This window comes from Rhinopithecus bieti, unplaced genomic scaffold (assembly GCF_001698545.2).
Source record: "Rhinopithecus bieti isolate Rb0 unplaced genomic scaffold, ASM169854v2 scaffold_2453, whole genome shotgun sequence".
Lineage (NCBI taxonomy): Eukaryota > Metazoa > Chordata > Mammalia > Primates > Cercopithecidae > Rhinopithecus > Rhinopithecus bieti.
This window is the reverse complement of record NW_016804447.1, coordinates 6,279,540-6,303,875: the sequence shown is the minus strand read 5'-3', so window position 1 is coordinate 6,303,875 and position 24,336 is coordinate 6,279,540. Positions and strand designations below refer to the sequence as shown.

The 24,336-nt window shown below is 43.2% G+C and overlaps 1 protein-coding gene across 1 annotated transcript in view; it reads left to right on the top strand.

The window, feature by feature from the left end:
- Positions 1-16,527, top strand: part of LOC108527245 (glycine dehydrogenase (decarboxylating), mitochondrial) — a 34,474-nt gene extending 17,947 nt beyond the window's left edge. Inside the window, exons 7-10 of the mRNA XM_017868400.1 lie at positions 8,528-8,623; positions 12,743-12,915; positions 14,185-14,265; positions 15,846-16,527. Coding sequence (XP_017723889.1) covers positions 8,528-8,623; positions 12,743-12,915; positions 14,185-14,265; positions 15,846-15,989 — 494 coding nt within the window. The 3' untranslated portion in view covers positions 15,990-16,527. The remainder of the gene's footprint in view (positions 1-8,527; positions 8,624-12,742; positions 12,916-14,184; positions 14,266-15,845) is intronic.
- Positions 16,528-24,336: the final 7,809 nt, after the last annotated feature.

The window sequence follows — 24,336 nt, the reverse complement described above, 5'->3', positions numbered from 1 at the left end:
GTGAAGTGGGTACTAAAGAAGTGGCAAGAGTTACTAATTAATTCAAACCTAGCTTAGCTCCTGCTCCGTGAAATGTATCCTGCTTGTGTATTGGCTTTAAGGAATAGCTTCAATATTTATTCTGTCTGATTATATAAATAAAGTATATATGCTCAGCATGGAAATTTTGGAAAATAATAAAGCATGACAAAGAAAATGTAAATGGTCCATGGTTCCATCAATCAGTTATAGCCATTACTAATATTTTCTGTATTTCTTCTCCTCTTTTGTTTGTACAATTGATCATACTACAGATAGTTTTATTAATTTGTTGTCCGGGCTGAAGTGTAGTGGTGCCATGGTAGCTCACTGCAATCTTGAGCTCCTGGGTTCAAGTGACCCTCCTAACTCATCCTCCCAAGTAGCTGGGACCACAGGCACACACCCCCACACCTGGCTAATTTATTTATATATATATTTTTTGTAGAGATGGGGTCTTGCTCTGTTGCCCAGGTTGGTCTTAAACTCCTCTGCTCAAGTGATCCTCCCACCTTGGCCTCCCAAAGTGCTGGGGTTATAGGCGTGAGCCACTGCACCCACCCTAAAAATACAGTTTTTAGCCTGTTTTTTAACTGTATATTATGAGCATTTTCCCCTGTCACTAAATAATCTTTGAAAGTGGCACTGTCAATTCCATTGTATAGATGTGCCATGATTTAACCAATTGTATAGTTTTTGTTCCCTTTGTTTGCATTTATTACAATGTGGCAATGAGTATCCTTTGCTTGAAATTTTAAAGAATCTTGCCTGATAATTTCCTTAGGAGAGAGTCATAGAAAAACAATTATTATCTCAGAGGATATTAATGCACTGAAGCTCTTGACACGTATGGCTTCAATTTTTTTCCCAGAGACTTTGTGCCAATTTATCTCTCAGTGATAACATATGAGAGTGGCCATCACACTGGGGCCTAGTGAGGACTGAGAACTAGACAGAAGAACAAGAAAACAATATATCGTTGCCAATTTGATAGGTGATTATGACCTTATTGTTTTAGTATATGTAGCCAATGCTGTCAATGTTTCCCCAGTTCTTAGTGCCAACCTTGCCCATCCAGGGAAACTGTGTTCCCCCATCTGTTGTCTACTTCACTCTCCTTTACAGCCGGCTCTCTGATTTCGCAGCTTAAAATCATGTTTTCCATATTTTAAAAGATATATAACTGCATCCTATTGGTTTTTTTCCTAATTGCTTATTTGTTCATATTTTAAACTTCCGTATGTTTACTTTTATTTAGTAGTGGCCGGGTGTGGTGGTTCACGCCTGTAATCCAAGCACTTTGGGAGGCTGAGATGGGTTGTCTAAAAGTATGACACTTATATTTATATATAGCACCTAATAATAATGATAAAGACTATGCTGCTGGTTTATGTACTTGCTACATAATGCTTTTTATCATTATTTTTATTATTTTTTTTTGAGACAGAGTCTCGCTTGGTCACCCAGGCTGGAGTGCAGTGGCGCGATCTTGGCTCACTGCAACCCCGCCTCCCAGGTTCAAGCGATTCTCCTGCCTCAGCTTCCCCAGTAGCTGGGACTACAGATGTTCATCACCACACTCGGCTGATTTTTGTATTTTTAGTAGAGATGGGGTTTCACCATGTTGCCCGGGCTGGCCTCAAACTCCTGACCTCAGGTGATCCTCCCACCTTGGACTCCCAAAATGCTGGGATTACAGGTGTGAGCCACTGCGCCTGGCCCCCATCATTATTGTAGAGTGTGTTCCTTCTACTGTAAAAAAAAAAATGTTAACTGTAAAACAGCCTCAGGGCAGTCACTTCAGGAGGTATTCCAGAAGAAGGCATGGTCATCACAGGAGATAGCAGCTCCGTGTGTGTTAGTGTCCCTGAACACCTTCCAGAGGGACAAGATGTTGGAGGTGGGGCCAAGTGCTGTGGCTCATGCCTGCAATCCCAGCAGTTTGGGAGGCCAAGGCAGGAGGGTTGTTTGAGCCCAGGAGTTTGAGACCAGCCTGGGAAACATCATGAGACCCATCTCTTCAAAAAAAAAAAAAAATTAACCGCCATCGTGGCACACACCTATAGTCGCAGCTAGTTGGAAGGTTGAGGCAGGAGGACTGCTTGAGCCTGGGAAGTTGAGGCTGCAGTGAGTTGTAATGGTGCCACTGCACTCCAGCCTGGGGGACAGAGTGAGACCCTGTCTCAAAAAAAAAAAAGATGTGGAGGTGGAAGACAGTGATATTGAGCATCCTGAGTCTGTAGGCCTAGACAAAGGTGTGTGTTTGTGTCTTAGTTTTTAACAAAAAAGTTTAAAAAGTAAAAAGAAATTAAATGTAGAAGAAAGCATATAGGATAAGGATATCGAGAAAGAAAGTATTTTTGTACAGCTATACAATTGTGTTTTAAGTGTTATTACAAAAGCGTCAGAAATTTTTAAAAATTTAAAAGTTTATAAAGTAAAAAAGTTACAGTAGGCCAGGTGCGGTGGCTCACGCCTGTAATTCCAGCACTTTGGGAGGCCGAGGCGGGCAGATCACTTGAACTCAGGAGTTCAAGACCAGACTGGCCAACATGGTGAAACTCTGTCTCTACTAAAAATACAAAAATTGGCCAGGCATGGTGGTGTGCGCCTGTAATCCCAGCTACTCGGGTGGCTGAGGCATGATAATTGCTTGAACCCAGGAAGCGGAGGCTGCAGTGAGCCAAGATTGTGCCACTGCACTCCAGCCTGGGCCACAGATTGAGACTCTGCCTCAAAAAAGTTACAGTAAGCTAAGGTTAATTTATTATTGAAGAAAAATTTTTTTAAAAAAAAGTTAATATAGCCTAAGTGTACAGTGTTTATAAAGTCTATGGTAGTACACAGGAATGTCCTATACCTTCCCATTCACTCACCACTCACTCACTGACTCATCCAGAGCAACTTCCAGTCCTGCAAGCTCCGTTCATGGTAAGTGCCCTACACAGGTGTACCATTTTTTATCTTTTATGTCGTATTTTTGCTCTATCTTTTCTATGTTGAGATATGTTTAGATACACAGATTCGGACCATTGTGTTAACGATTGCCTACAGTATTCAGTACAGTAGGAGCAAGAGGCTGTACCATGTAGCCTCGGTATATATAGTAGACTTTACCAACTAGTTTATGTAAGCACACAATGCTGTTTGCACAATGACAAAGTCATCTCACAATGCACTTCTCAGAACATATTCCCTTCATTAAGTAATGCATGACTGTATTCTGCTAGAATGAGGAAAGAAAGGAATTACCTCAGGTAAGATGATACTTTTTTTTCTTTTGAGACAGTTTTGCTCTTGTTGCCCAGACTGGATTGTAATGGTGCGTTCTCGGCTCACCTCAACCTCTGCCTCCTGGGTTCAAGTGATTCTCCTACCTCAGCCTCCTGAATATCTGGGATTACAGGCATGCGCCACCATGCCTGGCTAATTTTGTATTTTTAGTAGAGATGGGGTTTCTCTATGTTGGTCAGGCTGGTCTCAAACTCCTGATCTCAGGTTATCTGCCCACCTTGGCCTCCCAAAGTACTGGGATTGCAGGCATGAACCGCTGCACCAGGCAAGAGGATACATTTTAAAGGAAGAATTGCAAAAATCCATAGCTGTCTACTTTTGTGGGAGGCAAAGGTCACTGTTTGATCTGAATGGAGTTCCCATTAGTAGGAGGAGATGACTTTGTTAGTATTCCAATGTTTTCTTTATGTTTTAATTTCTTATAAGCCTATCTTTTTTTTTTTTTTTGAGACAGAGTCTTGCTCTGTCACCCAAGCTAGAGTCCAGTGGTGCAATCTCGGCTCACTGCAACCTCCGCCTCCTGGGCTCAAGCGATTCTCCTGCCTCAGCCTCCCACTGTGAATACGGCCCTGCACTGGCTAAATTTTTGTTTATTTTTAGTAGAGAAAGGTTTCGCCATGTGCCAGGTTTATTTTGATCTCTTGACCCAGGCCATCTGGGGTCGGCCTTTTTTTTTTTTTTTTTTTTTTTTTTTTTTTTTTTTTTTTTTTTTTTTTTTTTTTTAAATCAGACAACCCAACCCTGCCTGCAAATATTGTCCCTGCAGAGGTTTCCAGGTGACCTGGCTGTAATGGGGTGGGCAGGCCTCAGGGGCTGGCCCTATGTCCTTGGCTCACAAGTGACCCTTTAGTCCCACTTACCTGAACTTCATTCTCAGGGGGAAACCTCATTTCTAGCTTGGAACTACAAGAAACACAGCCAGAGAGGGTTGACTGTCTAGTCATGGTCTGTGGATTGCAGCTAAAAAAAGGTCTTGACCAAGCATTGATTGCCCAGCAGAGCTTTTCCAGAGTAAGTTACCGAGTGAGTTAATTTATTCCTCGGCAGCCACCTTGAGGATGGGGATAAGTAAGGTCTTGCTCCCTTCTCTCAAGGAGGGTTTTGAGAAGCCCCTGTTTTTCCACAGCACATTCCCCATATTGTTCTTAACCCTCAAGAAGAAATCAATATATGGGGGCGGTGGGTTCCCCACTATAGGCCGCCAGCGTTACTTTGCTTTTCCTTCATCCCACCCCTCCTGTCCTCCTTGCCCCCTTTCACGTGGTACCTTCTTCAGCTATATCACAGTTAGGTCCAGCAGAAACACCTACTCGTGAACACTGAAACTTGGTGCTGCGTGGTTATCATTTCCACTTGGATATTGCCCCGGGCATTGCCGTATAGCAGGTTTGTGGTGTCCTAAAGGCTGCCAAAGAACATTTAGGGATCCTGGCTTCTGACAGCCACCAAGTTGAAATTTCATCCGGCTGGGCGCAGTGGCTAAGTCTGTAATCCAGCACTTTGGGAGGCTGAGACGGGCGGGATCACGAGGTCCAGGAGATTCGAGACCATCCTGGCTAAACCCGGTTGAAACCCCGTCTCTGCAAAAATACAAAAAATTAGCTGGGGCGTGGTGGCGGGCGCCTGTAGATCCCAGCTACTCGGAGGCCTTGAGCAGGGAGAATGGCACCGTGAACTGCCGGGAGCGGAGCTGCAGTGAGCTGGGAGATCCGCCCAACCGCACCCAGCCGGGCGACAGAGCGAGACTCCGTTTCTTTTTTTTTTTTTTTTTTTTTTTTTTTTGAGACAGGAGGTCTCACTCTGTCGCCCGGGCTGAGTGCAGTGGCGGATCTACAGCTCACTGCAAGCTCCGGCCCTCCCTGGTTTAAAGCCATGTCTCCTCGCCTCAGTCCTCCCGAGATAGCTGGGATACAGGCGCCGCCATTCACGCCGCTAGTTTTTTGTATTTTTTTTTTAGTAGAGACGGGTTTCACCGTGTTAGCCAGGATGGTCGCGATTTCTGAAACCTCGTGCATCGCCGGCGGTCTCGGCCTCCCACAGTGCTGGGATTACAGGCTTGAGCCACCGCGCCCGGCCTCCGTTTCAAAAAAAAAAAGAAATTTCATCCCTTTCAGGGCTCACGTAGAGATGGAGAGAGATGCTGGAATTCCACTGTAGTTTCTATTTGAACGCAATAGAATATGGGTTTAGAAACTAACATCTGAACTTCATTTAGAAAATGGAGCCCTTCCTAAACCTCTTGGCTGTGGTGGGGCCCTCTTCAGATGGCACTGTGGTATTAGCAGTGCTGTGTTGGGCTTGGCTTGATGGTGCCTTTCAGCTATTACTGAACCTCTGCTTGGAAGACTCTCCTCTTGTGCTGCCAGCAAGAGTGACTCCTCCCCCACTGTGTCCCTCCCTTCCTCCCCTCCCTGCTGTCTGGTGTCATTCTGAGCAGCGAGCTTCCATTACCTTTCGTCCTCCAATCATTGTCACAATCAGGGCATTTTGTTTTATTTTGTTTAAGAGACGGTCTTGCTCTGTTACCCAGGCTGGAGTGCAGTCACATTTTCATAGCTCACTGCAGCCTCAGCCTCCTGGGATCAAGCGATTCTCCCACCTCAGCCTTACACGTAGCTGGTACTACAGGAAGGCACACCTGCACCTAATTTTTTGTTTTTTTTGTAGAAACAAGTTCTCACTATGCTGCCCAGGCTGGTCTCAAACTCCTGAGCTCAAGCGATCTTCCTGCCTCGGTCTCCTGAAATGCTGGGATTACAAGTGTGAGCTACCATGCCCGGCTGAATTTTCTGCTTTTGAATCACACTCCTTACAATTTATTCTCCATCACTGTTAGAAAGCATGTTTTGGCTGGCCGCAGTGGCTCATGCCTGTAATCCCAGCACTTTGGGAGGCTGAGATGGGGGGATCACTTGAGCCCTGGAGTTTGAGACCAGCCTAGCCATAGTGAGACCCCATCTCTACAGAAATTAGCTGGGCATGGTGGTGCACACCTGTAGTCCCAGCTACTCTCAGGAGGCTGAACTGGGAGGATTGGTTGGGCCCAGGAGGTCAAGGCTGCAGTGAGCTGTGGTGGCACTACTGTACTCCAGCCTGAGTGACAGAGCACTCAACCCTGTCTCAATTTCTTTTTTCTTTGAGACAGAGTCTCGCTCTGTGCCAGGCTGGAGTGCAGTGGCGTGATCTTGGCTCACTACAACCTCCGACTCCCGGGTTCAAGCGATTCTCCTGTCTAAGCCTCCCAAGTAGCTGGGACTGCAGGCGTGCACTACCACACCCAGCTAATTTTTGTATTATTAGTAGAGACAGGGTTTTACCACATTGGCTAGGATGGTCTTTATTTCTTGACCTCGTGATCCACCTCGCAAAGTGCTGGGATTACAGGCTTGAGCCACCGCGCCTGGCCCCGTCTCAATTTTTTTTGAAGTTTTTTTTTTTTTTTCCTTAAAGCATGGTTTAAAAATATGCAGTTTCAATATATTCAGAGTCTTAGGCTCTTGATAGTTTAATTTTCAAACAAAACCACTTCTTTTATTTATTTTTGGGGGGATGAAGTCTCGCTTTGTCTCCCAGGCTTGAGTGCAGTGGTGCCATCTTGGCTCACTGCACCCACCACCTCCCAGGTTCAAATGATTCTCTCACTCAGTCTCCTGAGTAGCTGGAACTACAGGCACCTGCCCCTACACCTGGCTAATTTTTGTTATTTTTTTTTTTTTTCCCCCATAGAGACAGGGTTTCACCATGTTGGCCAGGCTGGTTTCTAACTCCTGACCTCAAGTGATCTGCCTGCCTCAGCCTCCCAAAGTGCTGGGATTATAGGTGTGACCTCTTTCATATTTATTCATTCTATGAGAAGCAGAGCAGTTCATAGACCGTTTTCAGGGGCTATTAATTACTGGATCTATTCTTCACAGGCTTGAGAAGTTATGCTTGCTCTGAGTCTCTGTAAGTGGATTCATTTTTGCTGAGAGTGAGGAAAGTGGGTTAAGAAGAAGGAGTACATCATTATCTCATGAGTAGATACTTTCCTGGAAGGCAATTCATGAGTTGATGGACCGTGGAATTTGGGAAGCCCCGGAGGAATATTGGTCTATTTATTAAAATGCTGACTTAATGGTTTATTCCTGATGATGGTTGTGTGGTCAGTAGCTCATTCTGAGGAGCTACTGGCAGCCTGGACCTAGAGAAGAAGCCTGTTTATGAACTACAGGTTGCATATCCCTAATCTGAAAATCTACAAGTTTTTCTAAAAATTTGTATTTATTTTTTTGAGACAGGGTCTCGCTCCTATTGCCCAGGCTGGAGTGCAGTCGTGTGATCGCGGCTCACGGCAGCCTCGACTTGCCAGGCTCAGGTGATTCTATTTTTAGTAGGGATAGGGTTTTGCCATGTTGCCCTGGCTGGTCTGGAACTCCTGATCTAAAATGATCTGCCCACCTCAGCCTCCCAAAGTGCTGGGATTACTGGCATGAGTCACTGTGCCTGGCCTGAAAATCCAAAACTTTTGGGTGCCAACATGAGACTCAAATAAAGATCTACAATTTCAAATAAGGGATATGTCATTGGTAGAACAAAGTGAACTGGGTTACACAGACTTTGGCCTCATTAAGTCCTTGTTACTTACAGTATATTGTTTGACATCACGTATTTCTAATTCTTTGTTTGCAGCCTGAAACCAAAACATCAAAAGGTCCTTCAAAGAAACATAAAATTCTGTATGTGTCTTATGGATATTATCTTTGATATATCCATATCTATACACACGCAAAAGTAATTATTTGATATTGAGGGTAAAGTTGCTAAAAAGTGTCAATGGCTCTAGAAATATTTGTATAAAAGGATCAGGACTATGTGACGCATTTAACTGTTGCCAGTAGATTTTACGTCCGCAGAATAGAAATAATCTCATCCCTAGACACCTCCAGTCAAATGTTCCAGTAATGCCTCCCACCTGCCATTAGCCATAATCAGGTTCACAGGTGTGTAGTAAGCTGAAGATCACACACATCGGCCCAATGTGCTAAATATTTTTATTTGTAATAAGACTAAATGAAATCGTTATTGCCAACAATAAACTTACCCAGTACCCATGGCTTCTTGGTCCTCACTGATACACGTAAAAAGCCGACACTTATTCATTAAATTACTTATTCATTTGTTTGGGTAAAACAATAAGCTGATGCTAATCTTGGGCTGAAACAACTTTCCTGAACAGGTTATGTGGGTCATGAATTTATTTTGGACACGAGACCCTTCAAAAAGTCTGCAAATATTGAGGCTGTGGATGTGGCCAAGAGACTCCAGGATTATGGTAAGTGGCTTTTGACATTCATGCCGCCGCCCATGCTGGCTGTGGACAACTTCCTAATGCACAAATGGAAAGTGCAGGCACCACAGTAAACTGATCTGGGGGATAAATGGGGGAGCTCAGGATTCTTGGCAACCTCCAAAATAATAGAGAAAAAAGTTTCCTTATGACCGCATTGGTCCTGCCCTTCAGAAGATATTAAAATACGCATCTTGAATCCATTAACAGCCAAGAAAAGAAGTGTTTATGATTAAAATTAAAACCCCAGTGAGTTGCAGTGAGTGTAGTGGTGAAGGAAGCAGAGCAAATAACCCATCGAAGTGGTAGAGACAAATGGCATTGGAGTTTTATAGCCACCTCTGTCATGGCGTAGCTGTTTCAGCTGCTTCTGGAGATGAAGAAATAAGTGTAGCAGTTTTCACAAAGAAAATGCAACTTTCTTTGAAGCATTTTGAAAGACATGTGCATTAGTGGGTGTTCATTCAACTCAGCTCACTACATTTTCCTAGTGAACAATGTTATTAATATTATAATATTAAGATCATATTGCTTTTTAGGGGGTTGGGAAGACAGAGTCTCACTCTGTTGCCCAGGTTGGAGTGCAGTGGTGCGATCTCGGCTCACTGCAACCTCCACCTCCCAGGTTCAAGTGATTCTTGTGCCTCAGCCTCCCAAGTAGCTGGACTACAGGTGCACACCACCATACCCAGCTTTTTTTTTTGTATTTTTAGTAGAGACGGGGTTTCACCATGTTGGCCAGGCTGGTCTCGGACTCCTGAGCTCAGGCAGTCCACCTGCCTTGGTCTCCGAAAGTGCTGGGATTACAGGTGTGAGCCAGTACGCCCAGCCAATATTACTATTATAACAATATGAAAATGATATTAATAGTATCAAGGATCTTTCAATTCTCAGAAAGGCTAAGTTGGGGAGAACTTTGCCATTCGATGGATATGGAGTCCTATCTGAGTTTTAATGACTTGTTTTGGGAAGAAAAGAGAAAAATCTTTTAAATTTAATAGTTTCACTAATGCATCATAATAGGAATCCCACGTGTGTGACTCACTCTCAAAGAATGCTCTTATTATGCAGTTACACTGATAATAGATGGGAAAGCCAGAGAAAGGCTTCATTAATGAAATTACCAATCACATCCTCAAGATCTCCGCTTGACACCTCTTGTAACCTGACAGTAGAACTCCTTTCTCCTGACAGCCTCCTGGCTAGAGATTGGGTAATGGCCGATTCGGGATAAGACACTTTGTGGATGCCTTGCCTACTTCACACATCTAACTGCAACAGCATTTGCAAGGAGAGGAGGGGCTCACAGGGAAATGGTAACTGAAGTTACCACCCAGTGTTTCCAAATCATTTTGTCTCCCGACCTCAGTGTTATTTTGATGATTGATAGAACCGTTTCCACACTTGTCCAAAAGCCCAGAATTGTCCAGGTGCCTGGCACACAGTAGGCACTCAACACATAGTGTTAATAAATGGGAGATCAAATGAATAGCTAAGTCAAAAAGCAAGGAACATGACAACATAGTTTCCAGGTCTTAAGCATAACTGCTGAATGTGAATTTTTAAGGAAGAGAGCTAATAATCTGTATATTTAACATGCAGCTTCTGTATGAATCTTTCAGGCAAGTTTGGGGCATACTGCCTTAGACAGCAGTTCCAGGCTAATTATCAGACCTATTATCAGAATCACCTGGCATGTTTTATGACCATAGATTTTTGGGCCCTACCTTGGACTTCCTGAATCAGGGTCCAGATGCAGGAATTTTTTTTGCAAGAACTCAGGTAGTTCAAAATATGGGAACCACTACAGCAGAATACGTCGGACTGAATTTGCTCACACAGGGAATTAAGGGCAGACGTGATAGGTAATCAGCTTGTTCTCTTAAAAAAAATCCCGGTCTGGTTTGAGTGACAAAGGTATATGTATTTACCAAAACTCATTAAGTGGTACAGTTAGGATTTGTGCATTTCACTGTGAGTTTTATCACAAAAATATGTGAACAGATATTGAATTCTAGTCATGATATGTATGCTGAAGGGTTTAAGAGTGAAGTGTACTAATGACTGCAGTGTACTTTGAAATGCATCAGAAAGTAAGGCAGATAGCTAGATGAGTAGATATGTGATAAAGCAAACAACGGCATTGTAGGATCTAGATGGTGGGTATATGGGTGCTCACCTACAGTCCTTTCAACTCATCTGAATGTTAGTGTTTTTTTTTTTTTTTAAATAGAGACAGGGTCTCACTCTGTCACCCAGGCTGGAGTGCAGTGTTGTGATCTTGACTCACTGCAGGCTCAACTCCTGGGTTCAAGTGATCCTCCCACCTCAGCTTTCTAAGTAGCTGGGACTACAGGCACATACCACTACACCTGGCTAATTTTTGTATTTTTTGTAGAGACGGGGTTTTGCCATATTGCCCAGGCAGGTCTCAAACTGCTGGGCTTAAGCAATCTGCTGGCTTTGGCCTCCCAAAGTGCTGGGATTATAGGTGTGTGAGCCACAGCACCTGGCCTGAACATTTTTAAATAAAATGTTGGTAGAGAATTTTTTAAATCATGCAGATGTGACTCTAAAGTACCCCAAGTAATTATGATGCTCACCAGAATTTGAGAACCACTGCACATTGGGGCAAGATTAGTTCAGAGGTGTCTCAACTTGGGAGTTGTTCTTCAGCTTTTAAAAGTTTCATAGGGCCAGTGTGGTGGCTCATGCCTGTTATCCCTGCATGCTGGGAGGCAGGGACAGGCAGATCAGTTGACCTCGGTAGCTGGAGACCAGCCTGGACAACATGGCAAAACCCTGTCTCTGCAACAACAAAAAAATTAGCCGGCTATGGTGGCGTGCACCTGTAGTCTCAGTTACTTGGAAGGCTTAGGTGGGAGGATCATTTGAGCCCAGAAGGTTGAGGCTGCAGTGAGCCGTGAGTGTGCCAGTGTACTCTAGTCTGAGCAATAGAGCAAGACTCTGTCTCAAAAAAAAAAAAAAAAAACTTCATAGAAAAAAATACAAGAAATGGAAAATGTTGTTTTTGATTTTTGTCCTGGAAATCTCTCTCTTGACTACGTGTCTTGTTGCATCACCTTATGTGTAAACCTTTGGAAACAGAAACACACTGAACCTGTGTGCAATGTAAAGGCAAAGGCTTTCCACATAGTGGCCAAACTTCAGTTTCCTTATCGTACAAAATGGGGACAATAAGATTTGCTCCAGAGTCCTTAGCTCTTGTTATCTCATTATTTAACTTTTGATAAGCTATAATATTTTTATTTCTCTTAATTACAAGTAATACATGATAATTACTGAAAGATTATAAAGTATAATCGAAGTGAAATAAAAATCCCAGTCTCATTTTCTGGCCATATTTACAGTTAACATTTTATATTTTCTTCAAGGCATCTTCCCTCATAAAATGTGCATGTATTATATAAGTACTTTGTTCTTTTATTTATATATAGACATGGAATATCATTATGTGGCTTGCTTTTTTTACTTAATTTTTTTTTTTTTTCTTTTTTTTTGAGACGGAGTCTTGCTCTGTCACCCAGGCTGGAGTGCAGTGGCCGGATCTCAGCTCCCTGCAAGCTCCGCCTCCCGGGTTCACATCATTCTCCTGCCTCAGCCTCCGGAGTAGCTGGGACTACAGGCGCCCGCCACCTCGCCCGGCTAGATTTTTGTGTTTTTTGGTAGAGACGGGGTTTCACCATGTTAGCCAGGATGGTCTCGATCTCCTGACCTTGTGATCCACCCGTCTCGGCCTCCCAAAGTGCTGGGATTACAGGCTTGAGCCACTGTGCCCGGCCTACTTAATATTTTTGAATGTTTAGCCAGTTTAACAAATTGACATACTTTTGAATGGTTGTCTATTTACTGTATGGGCGCTCTGTAAAATTTGCTTATTTGATCTTCCATTGTTGGATATTAGGTTGTTTCCTAAATTTTTCTTCTATAAACAGTGCTGAGATGAATCCCCATATACATACATTTGCAAATGTATCTGATGATTTTCTTAGGATAAAGTATAAGAAGGGATAGGAACTTTTCTTCCAAACTGGGTAGGCCACTACCTTTCAGTGAGGCAATTTCTCCTGTCTCCCTTTGCAGGATTTCATGCCCCTACCATGTCCTGGCCTGTGGCAGGGACCCTCATGGTTGAGCCCACTGAGTCGGAGGACAAGGCAGAGCTGGACAGATTCTGTGATGCCATGATTAGCATTCGGCAGGAAATTGCTGACATTGAGGAGGGCCGCATCGACCCCAGGGTCAATCCGCTGAAGGTGCGTAGGCCCTGGAACTTTGCTTGAAATGTTCTTTAAACTAGAAAATGATGTCTGGACAGTGTACCAGCACCTCCTGAACTCTCAACTGAGGATGATACTCTTCCCTAGAATAAGGTAATTCTTCTGAGAAGATGCAGTTGTTACTCTGAAGTTTGCATCGTCTTGAACAGCATAGCAGTTACTCAAGGATGATGTGGTTGTGGAAGCTGTCCACAACTGTCTAGTTGGAGAATTTGTAACATTCTGTGTCTCTGTTTGTTGTACTGTAGTGAGATTATGGCATAAATAAAATTTACATATTCATATCACAAACTCTGCACAAGCACACATTCTTATATTAGAGCAGTTATCTCTGAGAAAACTGTATTGGCATTTGGACTGGATGTTACAATGTTTATGCTCCATGTTGGGGAAAAGTTGGTTGGGCATTACTCTACCTCTTCTAAAACATGTTACTTGTATATGTGGTCAGAGTCCTAAGTTTCTTGTTAGTCCAGATATTAAGCTGGAAGATCAGGAGTGGAGAATACCATGAAGGCTGTGGTTGTGTCTTCATGGCTATAACCCAGAGAACAAGTCTGATATGCTGCAGCAGCTGGGGCAGGTTCCCAAACTGCCTGCCTGCAGGAGAGGGCAGGGACCAGTGACTTGCAGAAGGCAGGCACCTCTCTAGAGGTGAGTTCACAGAGTCACGGAGGCATACAAGATGATTATGCTTACCACCATTTATTTCTCTTTTCTCTCTGAAGGCTCCTTCTTCTTTCAGGATTTAGGCTATTCTTTCAAATGGCAATAAACATTTCAAAGAGCATAATAGTTATAATACAAGTGGGTAATACTGCTCATAGGATGATATCAGATTTTAAAATGAGCCAAATTATGTTATATGCTGTTTATCAACATATGCAGTAATAGTATAAAAGCATGATGAGAATGGTAAACACCAAATTCAGAAGAGTGGTTAGCACTGGGAAGGGGATATACAGGCAGCTCCAAACATGTAGGTAATTTTTTCTAAAAGGTGAAGCCAATATGACAGAATGTTCATTAGACTCTGCTGGGTGGTAGATGTGATGATTATTACCATAACATTCTGATATTTAAAATATTTCACAATTACAAATCACATTCTACCCCCTAAATTGAAAGAAAACCACAGCTTTCTCTGCCTGGACTCCTGTCAGAAGCTTGACAGTTGAGGTGCAGGATAGGAGGAAAAGAGAGTGTATTTTTCTGACCCCTCCCCTGTCCATATCTCTGTCTCAGATGTCTCCACACTCCCTGACCTGCGTTACCTCCTCCCACTGGGACCGGCCTTATTCCAGAGAGGTGGCAGCATTCCCACTCGTAAGTTCTCTGAATCTGAATGTGCCAGCTGGGAAGGCATGGGCCAGCTCCTATCCTGAGGGGTGTACACTCTTAGCTTCCTCATTATAGAAACTGTATGTGGGGCACCTTGTGAAATAAGGGCCTTGACGAGGAATGAGGAGCAAAGAAATTGGCTTTCAGAGGTGAGGTCATACAGTATTAACTACAGGTCTGGGAACTCATAGGGAACACAGTGGGGGAAAACTGAATATGAGTCCTGCCCAGTGGACCAATGTGCTTCCCTCCACCGTGGGACAGGGAGATGGTGCCCAATGCAGCCTTCCTTTCCTTTCTGATTCTTATATGGAGGAGAAGGTCCTGTGTAGTCTGTTTGAGTGAGATAGGGAGAAGGTTCAAAATGTGCCAAATTATGCTATGTGCTATTTACGGATCTGTGCAGTAATAGTATAAAAACATAATGAGAATGGTAAATCCTGTATTCAGGATAATGGTTGTCATTGGAGAGGAGGGCAAACAAAATGATGCTTTTTTTTTTTTTTTGAGACAGACAGAGTCTTGCTCTGTCACCCAGGCTGGAGTGCAGTGGCATGATCTCGGCTCACTGTAAGCTGCACCTCCCAGGTTCACGCCATTCTCCTGCCTCAGCCTCCCAAGTAGCTGGGACTACAGGTGCCCGCTACCACACCTGGCTAATTTTTTGTATTTCTAGTAGAGACAGGGTTTCACTGTGTTAGCCAAGATGGTCTTGATCTCCTGACCTCGTGATCCACCCACCTCGGCCTCCCAAAGTGCTGGGATTACAGGCGTGAGCCACCATGCCCAGCCGATGCTTTTTTTTTTTAATTGTTCAAATTTTATTTTATGCACAGTATGAGAAATTAACTTTTTTTTTTTTTTTTTTTTTTTGAGACATAGTTTCTCTCTTGTTGCCCAGGCTGGGGTGCAATGGCACAATCTCAGCTCACTGAAACCTCTACCTCCCGGGTTAAAGCAATTCTCCTACCTCAGCCTCCCGAGTAGCTGGAATTACAGGCATGCGCCACCATGCCCAGCTACTTTTATATTTTTAGTAGAGATGGGGTTTCTCCATGGTCAGGCTGGTCTCGAACTCCTGACCTTAGATGATTTGCCCACCTCGGCCTCCCAAAGTGCTGGGATTAAAGGCGTGAGCCACCGTGCCTGGCAGAGAAATTAACTTTTAAATAAACTGAATTTATGGAAAATGACATGGTAAATAAATTAGACGTATGTTAAAAGAGAAGGTCAGCTAAATATCCAAACTTAAGGATATAATGGGCATAGATAAACATAGATTCCAAAGTCTTCTTTAAGAGGTTGAAGTCCTTCAAACACAACTTTGCTATAAACAATCCAGAGATCAACAGCACATGGGGATGCTTAGCAGGGGTGGTGATCAGGGACGTTTCCTGGGAGATGCCTCGTTTTTTCACTGGTAATGTAGGGTTGGATTTTAGGTTCTCAGAATATTTATTGGGCTGATGGTGTCTTAGGCTGTGGGAATAGCATTGCCCACTCCTTTTCCCTAAGAGAAACCTCTCAGAACATCTCACAGCATTTCCATCTTTTGTCCTTTGCAGCCCTTTGTGAAACCAGAGAACAAATTCTGGCCAACAATTGCCCGGATTGATGACATATATGGAGATCAGCACCTGGTTTGTACCTGCCCACCCATGGAAGTTTATGAGTCTCCATTTTCTGAACAAAAGAGGGCCTCTTCTTAGTCCTAAGTTTAAGGGACTGATTTGATGCCTCTCCCCAGATCATTTGATAAGCAAGAAAGATTTTATCTCCCACCCCAGCCTCAAGTAGGAGTTTTATATACTGTGTATATCTCTGTAATCTCTGTCAAGGTAAATGTAAATACAGTAGCTGGAGGGAGTCGAAGCTGATGGTTGGAAGATGGATTTGCTTTGGTATTCTGCTTCCACGTGTGCCAGCTGCCTGGATTGGGAGTCATTTTGTTTTTTGCATAGAAAGTTTTAGGAACTTTAACTTTTAATGTGGCAAGTTTGCAGACATCATAGAGGCTATCCTGGAGACTTAATAGACACATATTTGTTCCAAAAAAGTCCACGTGGACTGTGCCATCTGTGGGAAATCCCAGGGCAAATGTTTACATTTTGTATACCCTGAAGAACTCTTTTTCTTCTAATATGTCTAATCTGTAATCACATTTCTGAGTGTTTTCCTCTTTTTCTGTGTGAGTTTTTTTATCTGCATTTATTAGTATTCTAATAAAAGCATTTTGATTGGAAGAATTTCTTTTTCTTGGTCTACTTTATAGTTTTACCACCATTATACCCTAGGTTCAGTGGGAGCTGAAGGGCAATGAGACCAACCAACCCAATAGCCATTGTTACATCATCAGTTTTGCCTTTGATGGCTGAAGAAACAGTTGTTGTCTTGGTCAACAGTGAAGGTCACTTTGGCCCTTTTTGTTAGAATTGAGTTAGACTGCATGTAACTGTACTCTAGCTATGGAAGTTCAATCAAATAGCAATTTATCTTTTCTCATTTAAGTCCAGAGGTAATAAGCCAAGCACTGGTTCTCCTTCAGTTTTCCTGCTCTGCCTTCCTTTGCATATAGTTTTCATCCGCATGATCTCAAGATGGCTATTGCAGTTTCAGGCATCACATACCCATTCTAGTTAGGATTAAAAGAGAAGAGCAAAGGCCAGGCGCAATGGCTTACGCCTGTAATCCCAGCACTTTGGGAGGCTGAGGCGGGAGGATCACCTGAGGTCAGGAGTTGGAGACCAGCCTGGCCAACAGGGTGAAACCCCATCTCTATAAAAATACAAAAAATTAGCTGGGCATGGTGGTGCACACCTGTAGTCCCAGCTATTTGGGAGGCTGAGGTGGGAGAATTTCTTGAACCCAGGAGGCAGAAGTTGCAGTGAGCTGAGATTGCACCACTACACTCCAGCCTGGGCAACAGAGTGGGACCTTGCCTGAAAAAAAAAAAAAGAGCAAAAGGCAGATTCCATCCAAGTCTGCTTCTTATGTTTTCCAATAGGTTCCACTCAGTAACTGCTGCAGCTGGCCAAAACTGGTTCAAATCTCACTCCCAGCTACAAGGAAGTGTGGGGAAGTCTTTTACCTGAGCATGTTACTGCCCCAAACAAAATCAGGAGTATGTTAATTTTTAAAAAGGTGGGGGAGAATGGGTTTTAGGTCGGCAACTAGCATGCCTGTCACAAATGACTTTCCCCTAGAAGTAGCAAATGCTCTAATCCTGACTACTTGGTTCCTTGCATGGCGGCTTCCTCCAGTATTACTCAGTATCCCTAGGCTTTAATGCTAGTGGTCTGGACATAAGGTCTGGGTGCTCTATTGAATTATCTGCAAGTATTCCACTTATTTTATATTTAAAACTTTATACAATTTAGCCTAACAAAGCAGTACAGAGGTGATAGGCCTTTTTAACATAATAATTAAATGATATCTATTAAATAGTGCATCTCAGGTATCAAATTTTTTTTTTTTTTTCCTCAGACAGAGTCTCACTCTTGTCACCCAGGCTGGAGTGCATTGGTACGATCTTGGCTCACTGCAACCTCTGCCTCCCGGGTTCAAGTGATTCTCCTGCCTCAGTCTCCCGAGTAGCTGGGATTACAGGTGCCCAAAACCACGCCCGGCTAATTTTTGTATTTTTATAGAGATGGGGTTTTGCCATGTTTGCCAGGCTGGTCTCGAACTCCTGACCTCAGGCCTCCAACTGCCGACCTTAACCTCTCAAGTGCTGGGATTACAGGCGTGAGTCACTGCGCCCGGCTTGATAATCTTTTAAGTGTTTGAAATATACTACCTCATTTGACCCTTACAATGTTCCACTCTTATGCATGTGGGGAAGGGTATGAAGAGATGCCTAAAGTCCCACTACCAGCCAGTAAGAGGGAGGGAGGGGCAGAATTTGGACCCAGCCTGACTGGCTCCAGTACCTATTGGCCAAAACAGGATACCCTGCTGCCATGGGAACTGCAGATCTGGGGACTCTGCCCTTCCTGAGTTGGAAACCATGCTTAGTGCAAGCTATCCATCAGAGCCTGGGGTGGCCCCTTCTTAGGAAGGACAAGTGTATGACAGTAAATAATGGAAGCAAACAGCAATTCTTTTCTACTTACTTTACACAGTGTTTATAGTTGAGTGCCAAGGTTGTTTCCATGGCTATTATCCATTACTTGCCCCTAGAACATAGCAGAGCCAAACACAGGTGATTAAGAGTCAAGTGAATCACTTGTTCTTCACTATTAATTGCTCATGTATTACCTAATGCTTGTGCCAGTCTTTCTCTGCCTCGGGTCTCATCCCGAAAGGCACCTCCCCTTGGAACCCTGTCCCCAGCCACCTTGCTTTGCTAGTCGTTCTCTGTATTTCATCATTTCAAAAATGCATTCTTCATATCCCCATGAAATAGGCTTTCTCTGTTATCTTCTGTCTTGGCCCTTGGTTTGTTTCCTCCTGTACCCTGGGCACAATCATAATTAATTTTTAAATGTTCACTCAGTTTTTCTCTCTGTGTTTTGGTCTCTCTAGCATATCTTACCCATTGTTGGATTCTCAGTGCTGAGCCAGGGCCTTCCAAGTAGTATGTGTTCAACAAAAAAGAGAAATATGGGCCGGTCGTGATGATTCATGCTTGTAATCCAGCACTTTGGGAGGCCAAGGCCGGTAGATTGCCTGAGCTCAGGAGTTCGAGACCAGCCTGGCCAACATGGTGAAACCTCGTCTCTACTAAAAATACAAAAAACTAGCAGGACATGGTGGTCCCAGCTACTCAGGAGGCTGAAGCACAAGAATCGCTTGAACCTGGGAGGCAGAGTTTGCAGTGAGCAGAGATCACTGCACTCCACCCTGGGTGACAGAGCAAGACTCTGTCTCAAAAAAAAAAAGGGAAAAGAAATATGGTGGGCTGGGCACAGTGGCTCACCCCTATAATCTCAGCACTTTGACAGGCTGAGGTGGGTGGATCACTTGAGGTCAGGAGTTCAAGACCAGCCTGGCCAACATGGAGAAACCCTGTCTCTACTAAACATATAAAAATTAGCTGGGTGTGGCAGCATGTGCCTGTACTCCCAGCTACTAGGGAGGCTGAGGCAGGAGAATCACTTGAACCTGGGAGGCAGAGGTTGCAGTGAGCCAATATCGCACCATTGCATTCCAGCCTGGACGAGAGAGCGAGACTCCGTCTCAAAAAAAAAAAAAAAAAATAAGGTTTTTTTTTTTTTTTTTTAAGCTCATCAGCTATCATTAGTGTATGTTATGTGTGCCCAAGACAATTCTTCCAATGTGGCCCAGTGAAGCCAAAAGACTGGACACTCCTGCATATTATTGTTCCTATGGGAAGTATCCACACAAATTCATACAAACAAATGATTATTTTCAACCTACATCAAGAAAAAGATCATGGTTTTCATTCTTTCACAAATTAACTTCTGGAACAAAGCTAGGGATTACATGCAATTTCTTCTGAATTCAGCAGAATCTATGGAGGATTGAAAAAAAAACCTACAAATTCCTTTTTGAGTGGAACTGCATAAAAGGAAACAACTCTGGTTGCTGTAAGAGGTCTAGGGTTTTCAGAACTGACCCAAGTGAAATTTTAGTGTGCTTTTCATTTGTTTGTTGCATTGTTGCATTTAGTTTAACCTCACTAGTAAAGTATTTGTACAGTTCTGGGTGTAACATTTTAAATTTCCTACAAAAGAGTTGTGAAGAAAATTTGAAATATCAAAACAAAATACTCAGTGAGACTCAGAAGATTTAAGTGCATTAAATAACAACCAAAGTCATAAACTCTCAAAAAGCAGGGTGGAATCCAACAGCTCCAGGAGTGAGGTCAGTCATCCTAAAAAAATGCAGACTTCCCCCACCGGTGTTGCCACTGGGAACTTGATCTAAAACTGCTACTCGCAGCAGAAGCAGCAAGCAGCCAAAGTTGAACTAGATGCAGATTCTTTCTTGAAAAGTCTGGCATAAAGAATGGGGAGAAAAAAAAGACAACTTGCTTGTGTTCAAGACATTTCATCCCATATGAGCTACAAAGGAATATCAATGTTATGCAAAATACAAAATCTAGGTGTTTTTATTGGTTAAAAGAAGCTTACTGGTTATATGCATTCCAAAATACAATGAAGAAAATTCTATCCATGGACGAGGCAGTTGGGGTAGGCTATTAAATAAACTTGCAAATAGCAAAAGAGTGAGTATAGTCTCTGGCATCAGACATGTTGGAGGGTGGGAATGGAGGGTTAGCTAGCAACATTTTTTTTTTTAAAGACTCTGTCACCCAGGTTGGAGTACAGTGGCACAATAAGGGCTCACTGCAGCCTTGACCTTCCTGGCTCAAGCAATCCTTCTTCCTCACCCTCACAAGTAGCTGAGACTACAGGTGCAGGCCACCATGCCCAGCTAATTTTTTTTTTGAATTTTAGAAGAGATGAGGTCTTACTATGTTTCCCAGGCTGGTCTCAAACTCCTGAGCTCAAGCAATCCTCCCGCCTTGGCCTCCCAAAGTGCTGGGATTACAAGTGTAAGCTACTGCATTGGTCCAGCATCACTATTTCTGTATTTTGTCACAAAGTCAGCTGTTAGCCTGGGACAGTGTCTGCCATTCATAGAAGTGCTGTCAATCTGAAGCCTAATGCTACTAAGCATGAGGATATTTTGGGAGAAGAGGCTGAATGAAGGTGCTATAGTTTCACAGGCTCAATATAGTCCGTAAGCAATTATTTCCCAGAAGTAAGTTGCATTTAAGAGGCCGGGTGCGGTGGCTCAAGCCTGTAATCCCAGCACTTTGGGAGGCCGAGACGGGCGGATCACGAGGTCAGGAGATCGAGACCATCCTGGCTAACACGGTGAAACCCCGTCTCTGCTAAAAACTACAAATAAAACTAGCCAGGCGAGGTGGCGGCGCCTGTAGTCCCAGCTACCCGGGAGGCTGAGGCAGGAGAATGGCGTGAACCCGGGAGGCGGAGCTTGCAGTGAGCTGAGATCCGGCCACAGCACTCCAGCCTGGGTGACAGAGCGAGACTCCGTCTCAAAAGGAAAAAAAAAAAAAAAAAAAAAAAAAAAAAAAAAGTTGCATTTAAGAATGAAGCTTGGCCAGGTGTGGTGGCTCATGCTGGTAATCCCAGCACTTTGGAAGGCCGAGGTGGGTGGATCAGTTGAGGTCAGGAGTTCAAGACCAGCCTGGCCAACATGGTGAAACTCCGTCTCTGCCAAAAATACCACACACACAAAAAGTAGCTGGTCATGGTGGTGCACACCTATAGTCCCAGCTACTGAGGAGGCTAAGGCAGGAGACTCGTTTGAATCCGGAAGGTGGAGATTGCAGTGAGCCAAGATCGCACTACTGCACTCCAGCCAGGGCGACAAGAGCAAGACTCGGTCCCCCACAAAAAAAAAAAAAAAAAAAAAAAAGAAATAAAGAAAAAGAAAAAAGCCCATGGTAATTATAGTATGAAAATAAGGGGAGTCTTTAAAAGAAATATGCATCACACAACAATCATTGTCAGGTATTTTCAGATGAAATCTAGTCAGGTTGCATATCAGTTCTTTGTTTCTTTTGTAGCATGAAGTTCTCCCTATGTTGCCTAGGCCGGTCTCAACTCCTGGTCTCAGCAGATTTTCCCACCCCTGCCTCCCAAAGTGCTGGGATTATAGGCGTAAGCCACCATACCTGGCCAGGTCTCTTTGGAATACTGTCCAAACCTGATGTCTAGGGCAAAAGGACATAAGATAAATTAAAAGTAAATTCTTGAATAAATAATTAAACAACAGTGAGGCAGAAAAAATAGTGAAAACTAACCTATAGATTTGAATTTAAATTCTAGCCCCACTAATGACTAACTGTGACTTAGGGAAAGTAACTAACTCTCTGAAACTGCTTCCTTGTCTGTAAAATGGTGATAACTACATTTACCTGAGTGCTGTTGGTATTGTTCAGACATTATTTCAGTTACAGAGGTGAATAATACCAACAGCACTCACTTCTCTTTTTAGATACAGACTGAACATGTATGGGAAATATTCCCATCCCTACTTCAAAGACATGTACATGCTGGTGAAATATTCCTGTTTTCCTCACTTAAATTTCCTCAGGAAATATTCCTCTTTACCTATTTTCCATAGAAAAAATAGGTTCTAAAGGAAGAAAAGGAAGTGTGCAGGTGGTAGAAATAAAGAGAGAACACACAGAACTTGAAACCACATGGCCCATAGAGGTCCCTAGACTGGATATGTTGTGCCTTAGGAATTAGGGGGTTTCGATAATGCTGGGGAAGGCCGGGCATGATGGCTCACACCTGTAATCTCAGCACTTTGGGAGGATGAGGTGGAAGGATCATGAGGTCAGGAGTTTGAGACCAGCCTGGCCAATACAGTGAAACCCCATCTCTACTAAAAATACAAAAATTAGCCAGGTGTGGTGGCACATGCCTGTAGTCCCAGCTACTCAGGAGGCTGAGGCAGAAGAATTGCTTGATCTGGGAGGCAGAGGTTGCAGTGAGCCAAGACTGCACCTCTGAACTCCAGCCTGGGTGACAGAGCTAGACTCCATCTCAAAAAAAAAAAAAAAAAAAAAAAAAAAAAAAGGTGGGAAATGAATATTAGGAATTGAGGCTGCAGTCACATTGGATAGTAAGGAGCAGAAATGCGCACATTTAGAATTGGGAAAGCCCTGTTCCAATATGAGGACTGAAAAATAAGTGTCCCCATCTCAGGTCATGGGTTGAAACAAAGTCATCCAACAAGAGGCTTGGCTGCATGTGAATACAGAAGCCAATTCATACAATCTGCATGGTGAAGGAGCCCCATTTAACAAAACATAACATTTGGTTCAGGTTCAGAAAACCATATAAGGCCCCAGCAGAAATAATCTAAAAATTTCTCCAAAGGAAGCAGTTGTATCCATAACCAAGCCATGAACAAAACTCTCTCAGAAGAAAAGCCCTGTAGAAGATAAGCTTGCAGATACAAATTTATTTATTTTTAAGTGAAATTCAATGTTACGGACCAACAAATGGCAAAATTCTTCAAGAGTCAGAAATGAGAGAAAGATTAAAAGAACTCTGAAAGAAGTATGTTTTAAAAAATGCTCAAAGAGATCATGAACTAAAATCCATAAATAAGAACAGAAGGTTATGAAACAAGAACAGATAAACTTGAAAACAAGCTTAAAATCGTTCTCGAAAAAAATTATTTAGATTTAGACAGGTTAAACTGTGGACTAGACACAATTAATGAGAAAATATAAGGAATTGGAAGAAAGAAAACTAATGAAGTGGGGAAATCACCTAGAACACAGCACAGAAGGAGGATTTAATAGGATTTAATAGATGTTAAGTTGTGTAGGATAGAAGAAAAACTTATAAGACATCGAGAAGGAGATATAATGGGAAGGGAGAAATATATTTAAAAGGTAATAAAAAATGTCCAGAACTAAAGATAAGCACTTTCAACTTAAAGGGGCACAATGACCAAATAGAACAAATAGATATTAATACACATCTAGATACATTTTAGTGAAACTCAGAAGTTACTAGAAAACACATAGCCTTCAAAGAAAAGACAGTCAAACTGACATTCAACTTTTTCAGCAACAATAGATGCCAAAACAGTGGTATATCTACAAGATGCTGAAGAAAGATAACTAGCAACCTAGAATTCTAAACACAGCCAATTTAACTTTCTAAAACTAGTGTAAAAAATGAAGACATTTTCAGACCTGATAAGATTGAGAATATTTACTGTTCAAAGACTGTCACTGCGAGGCCGGGCATGGAGGCTCACGCCTCTAATCCCAGCATTTTGGGAGGCTGAGGCAGACGGATCATGAGGTCAGGAGATTGAGACCATCCTGGCTAACATGGTGAAACCCATCGCCACTAAAAATACAAAAAAATTAGCCGGGCGTGGTGGCAGGCGCCTGTGGTCCCAGCTACTCGGGAGGCTGAGGCAGGAGAATGGCGTGAACCTGGGAGGCGGAGCATGCAGTGAGCTGAGATTGTGCCACTGCACTCCAGCCTGGGCGACAGAGCGAGACTCCGTCTCAAAAAAAAAAAAAAA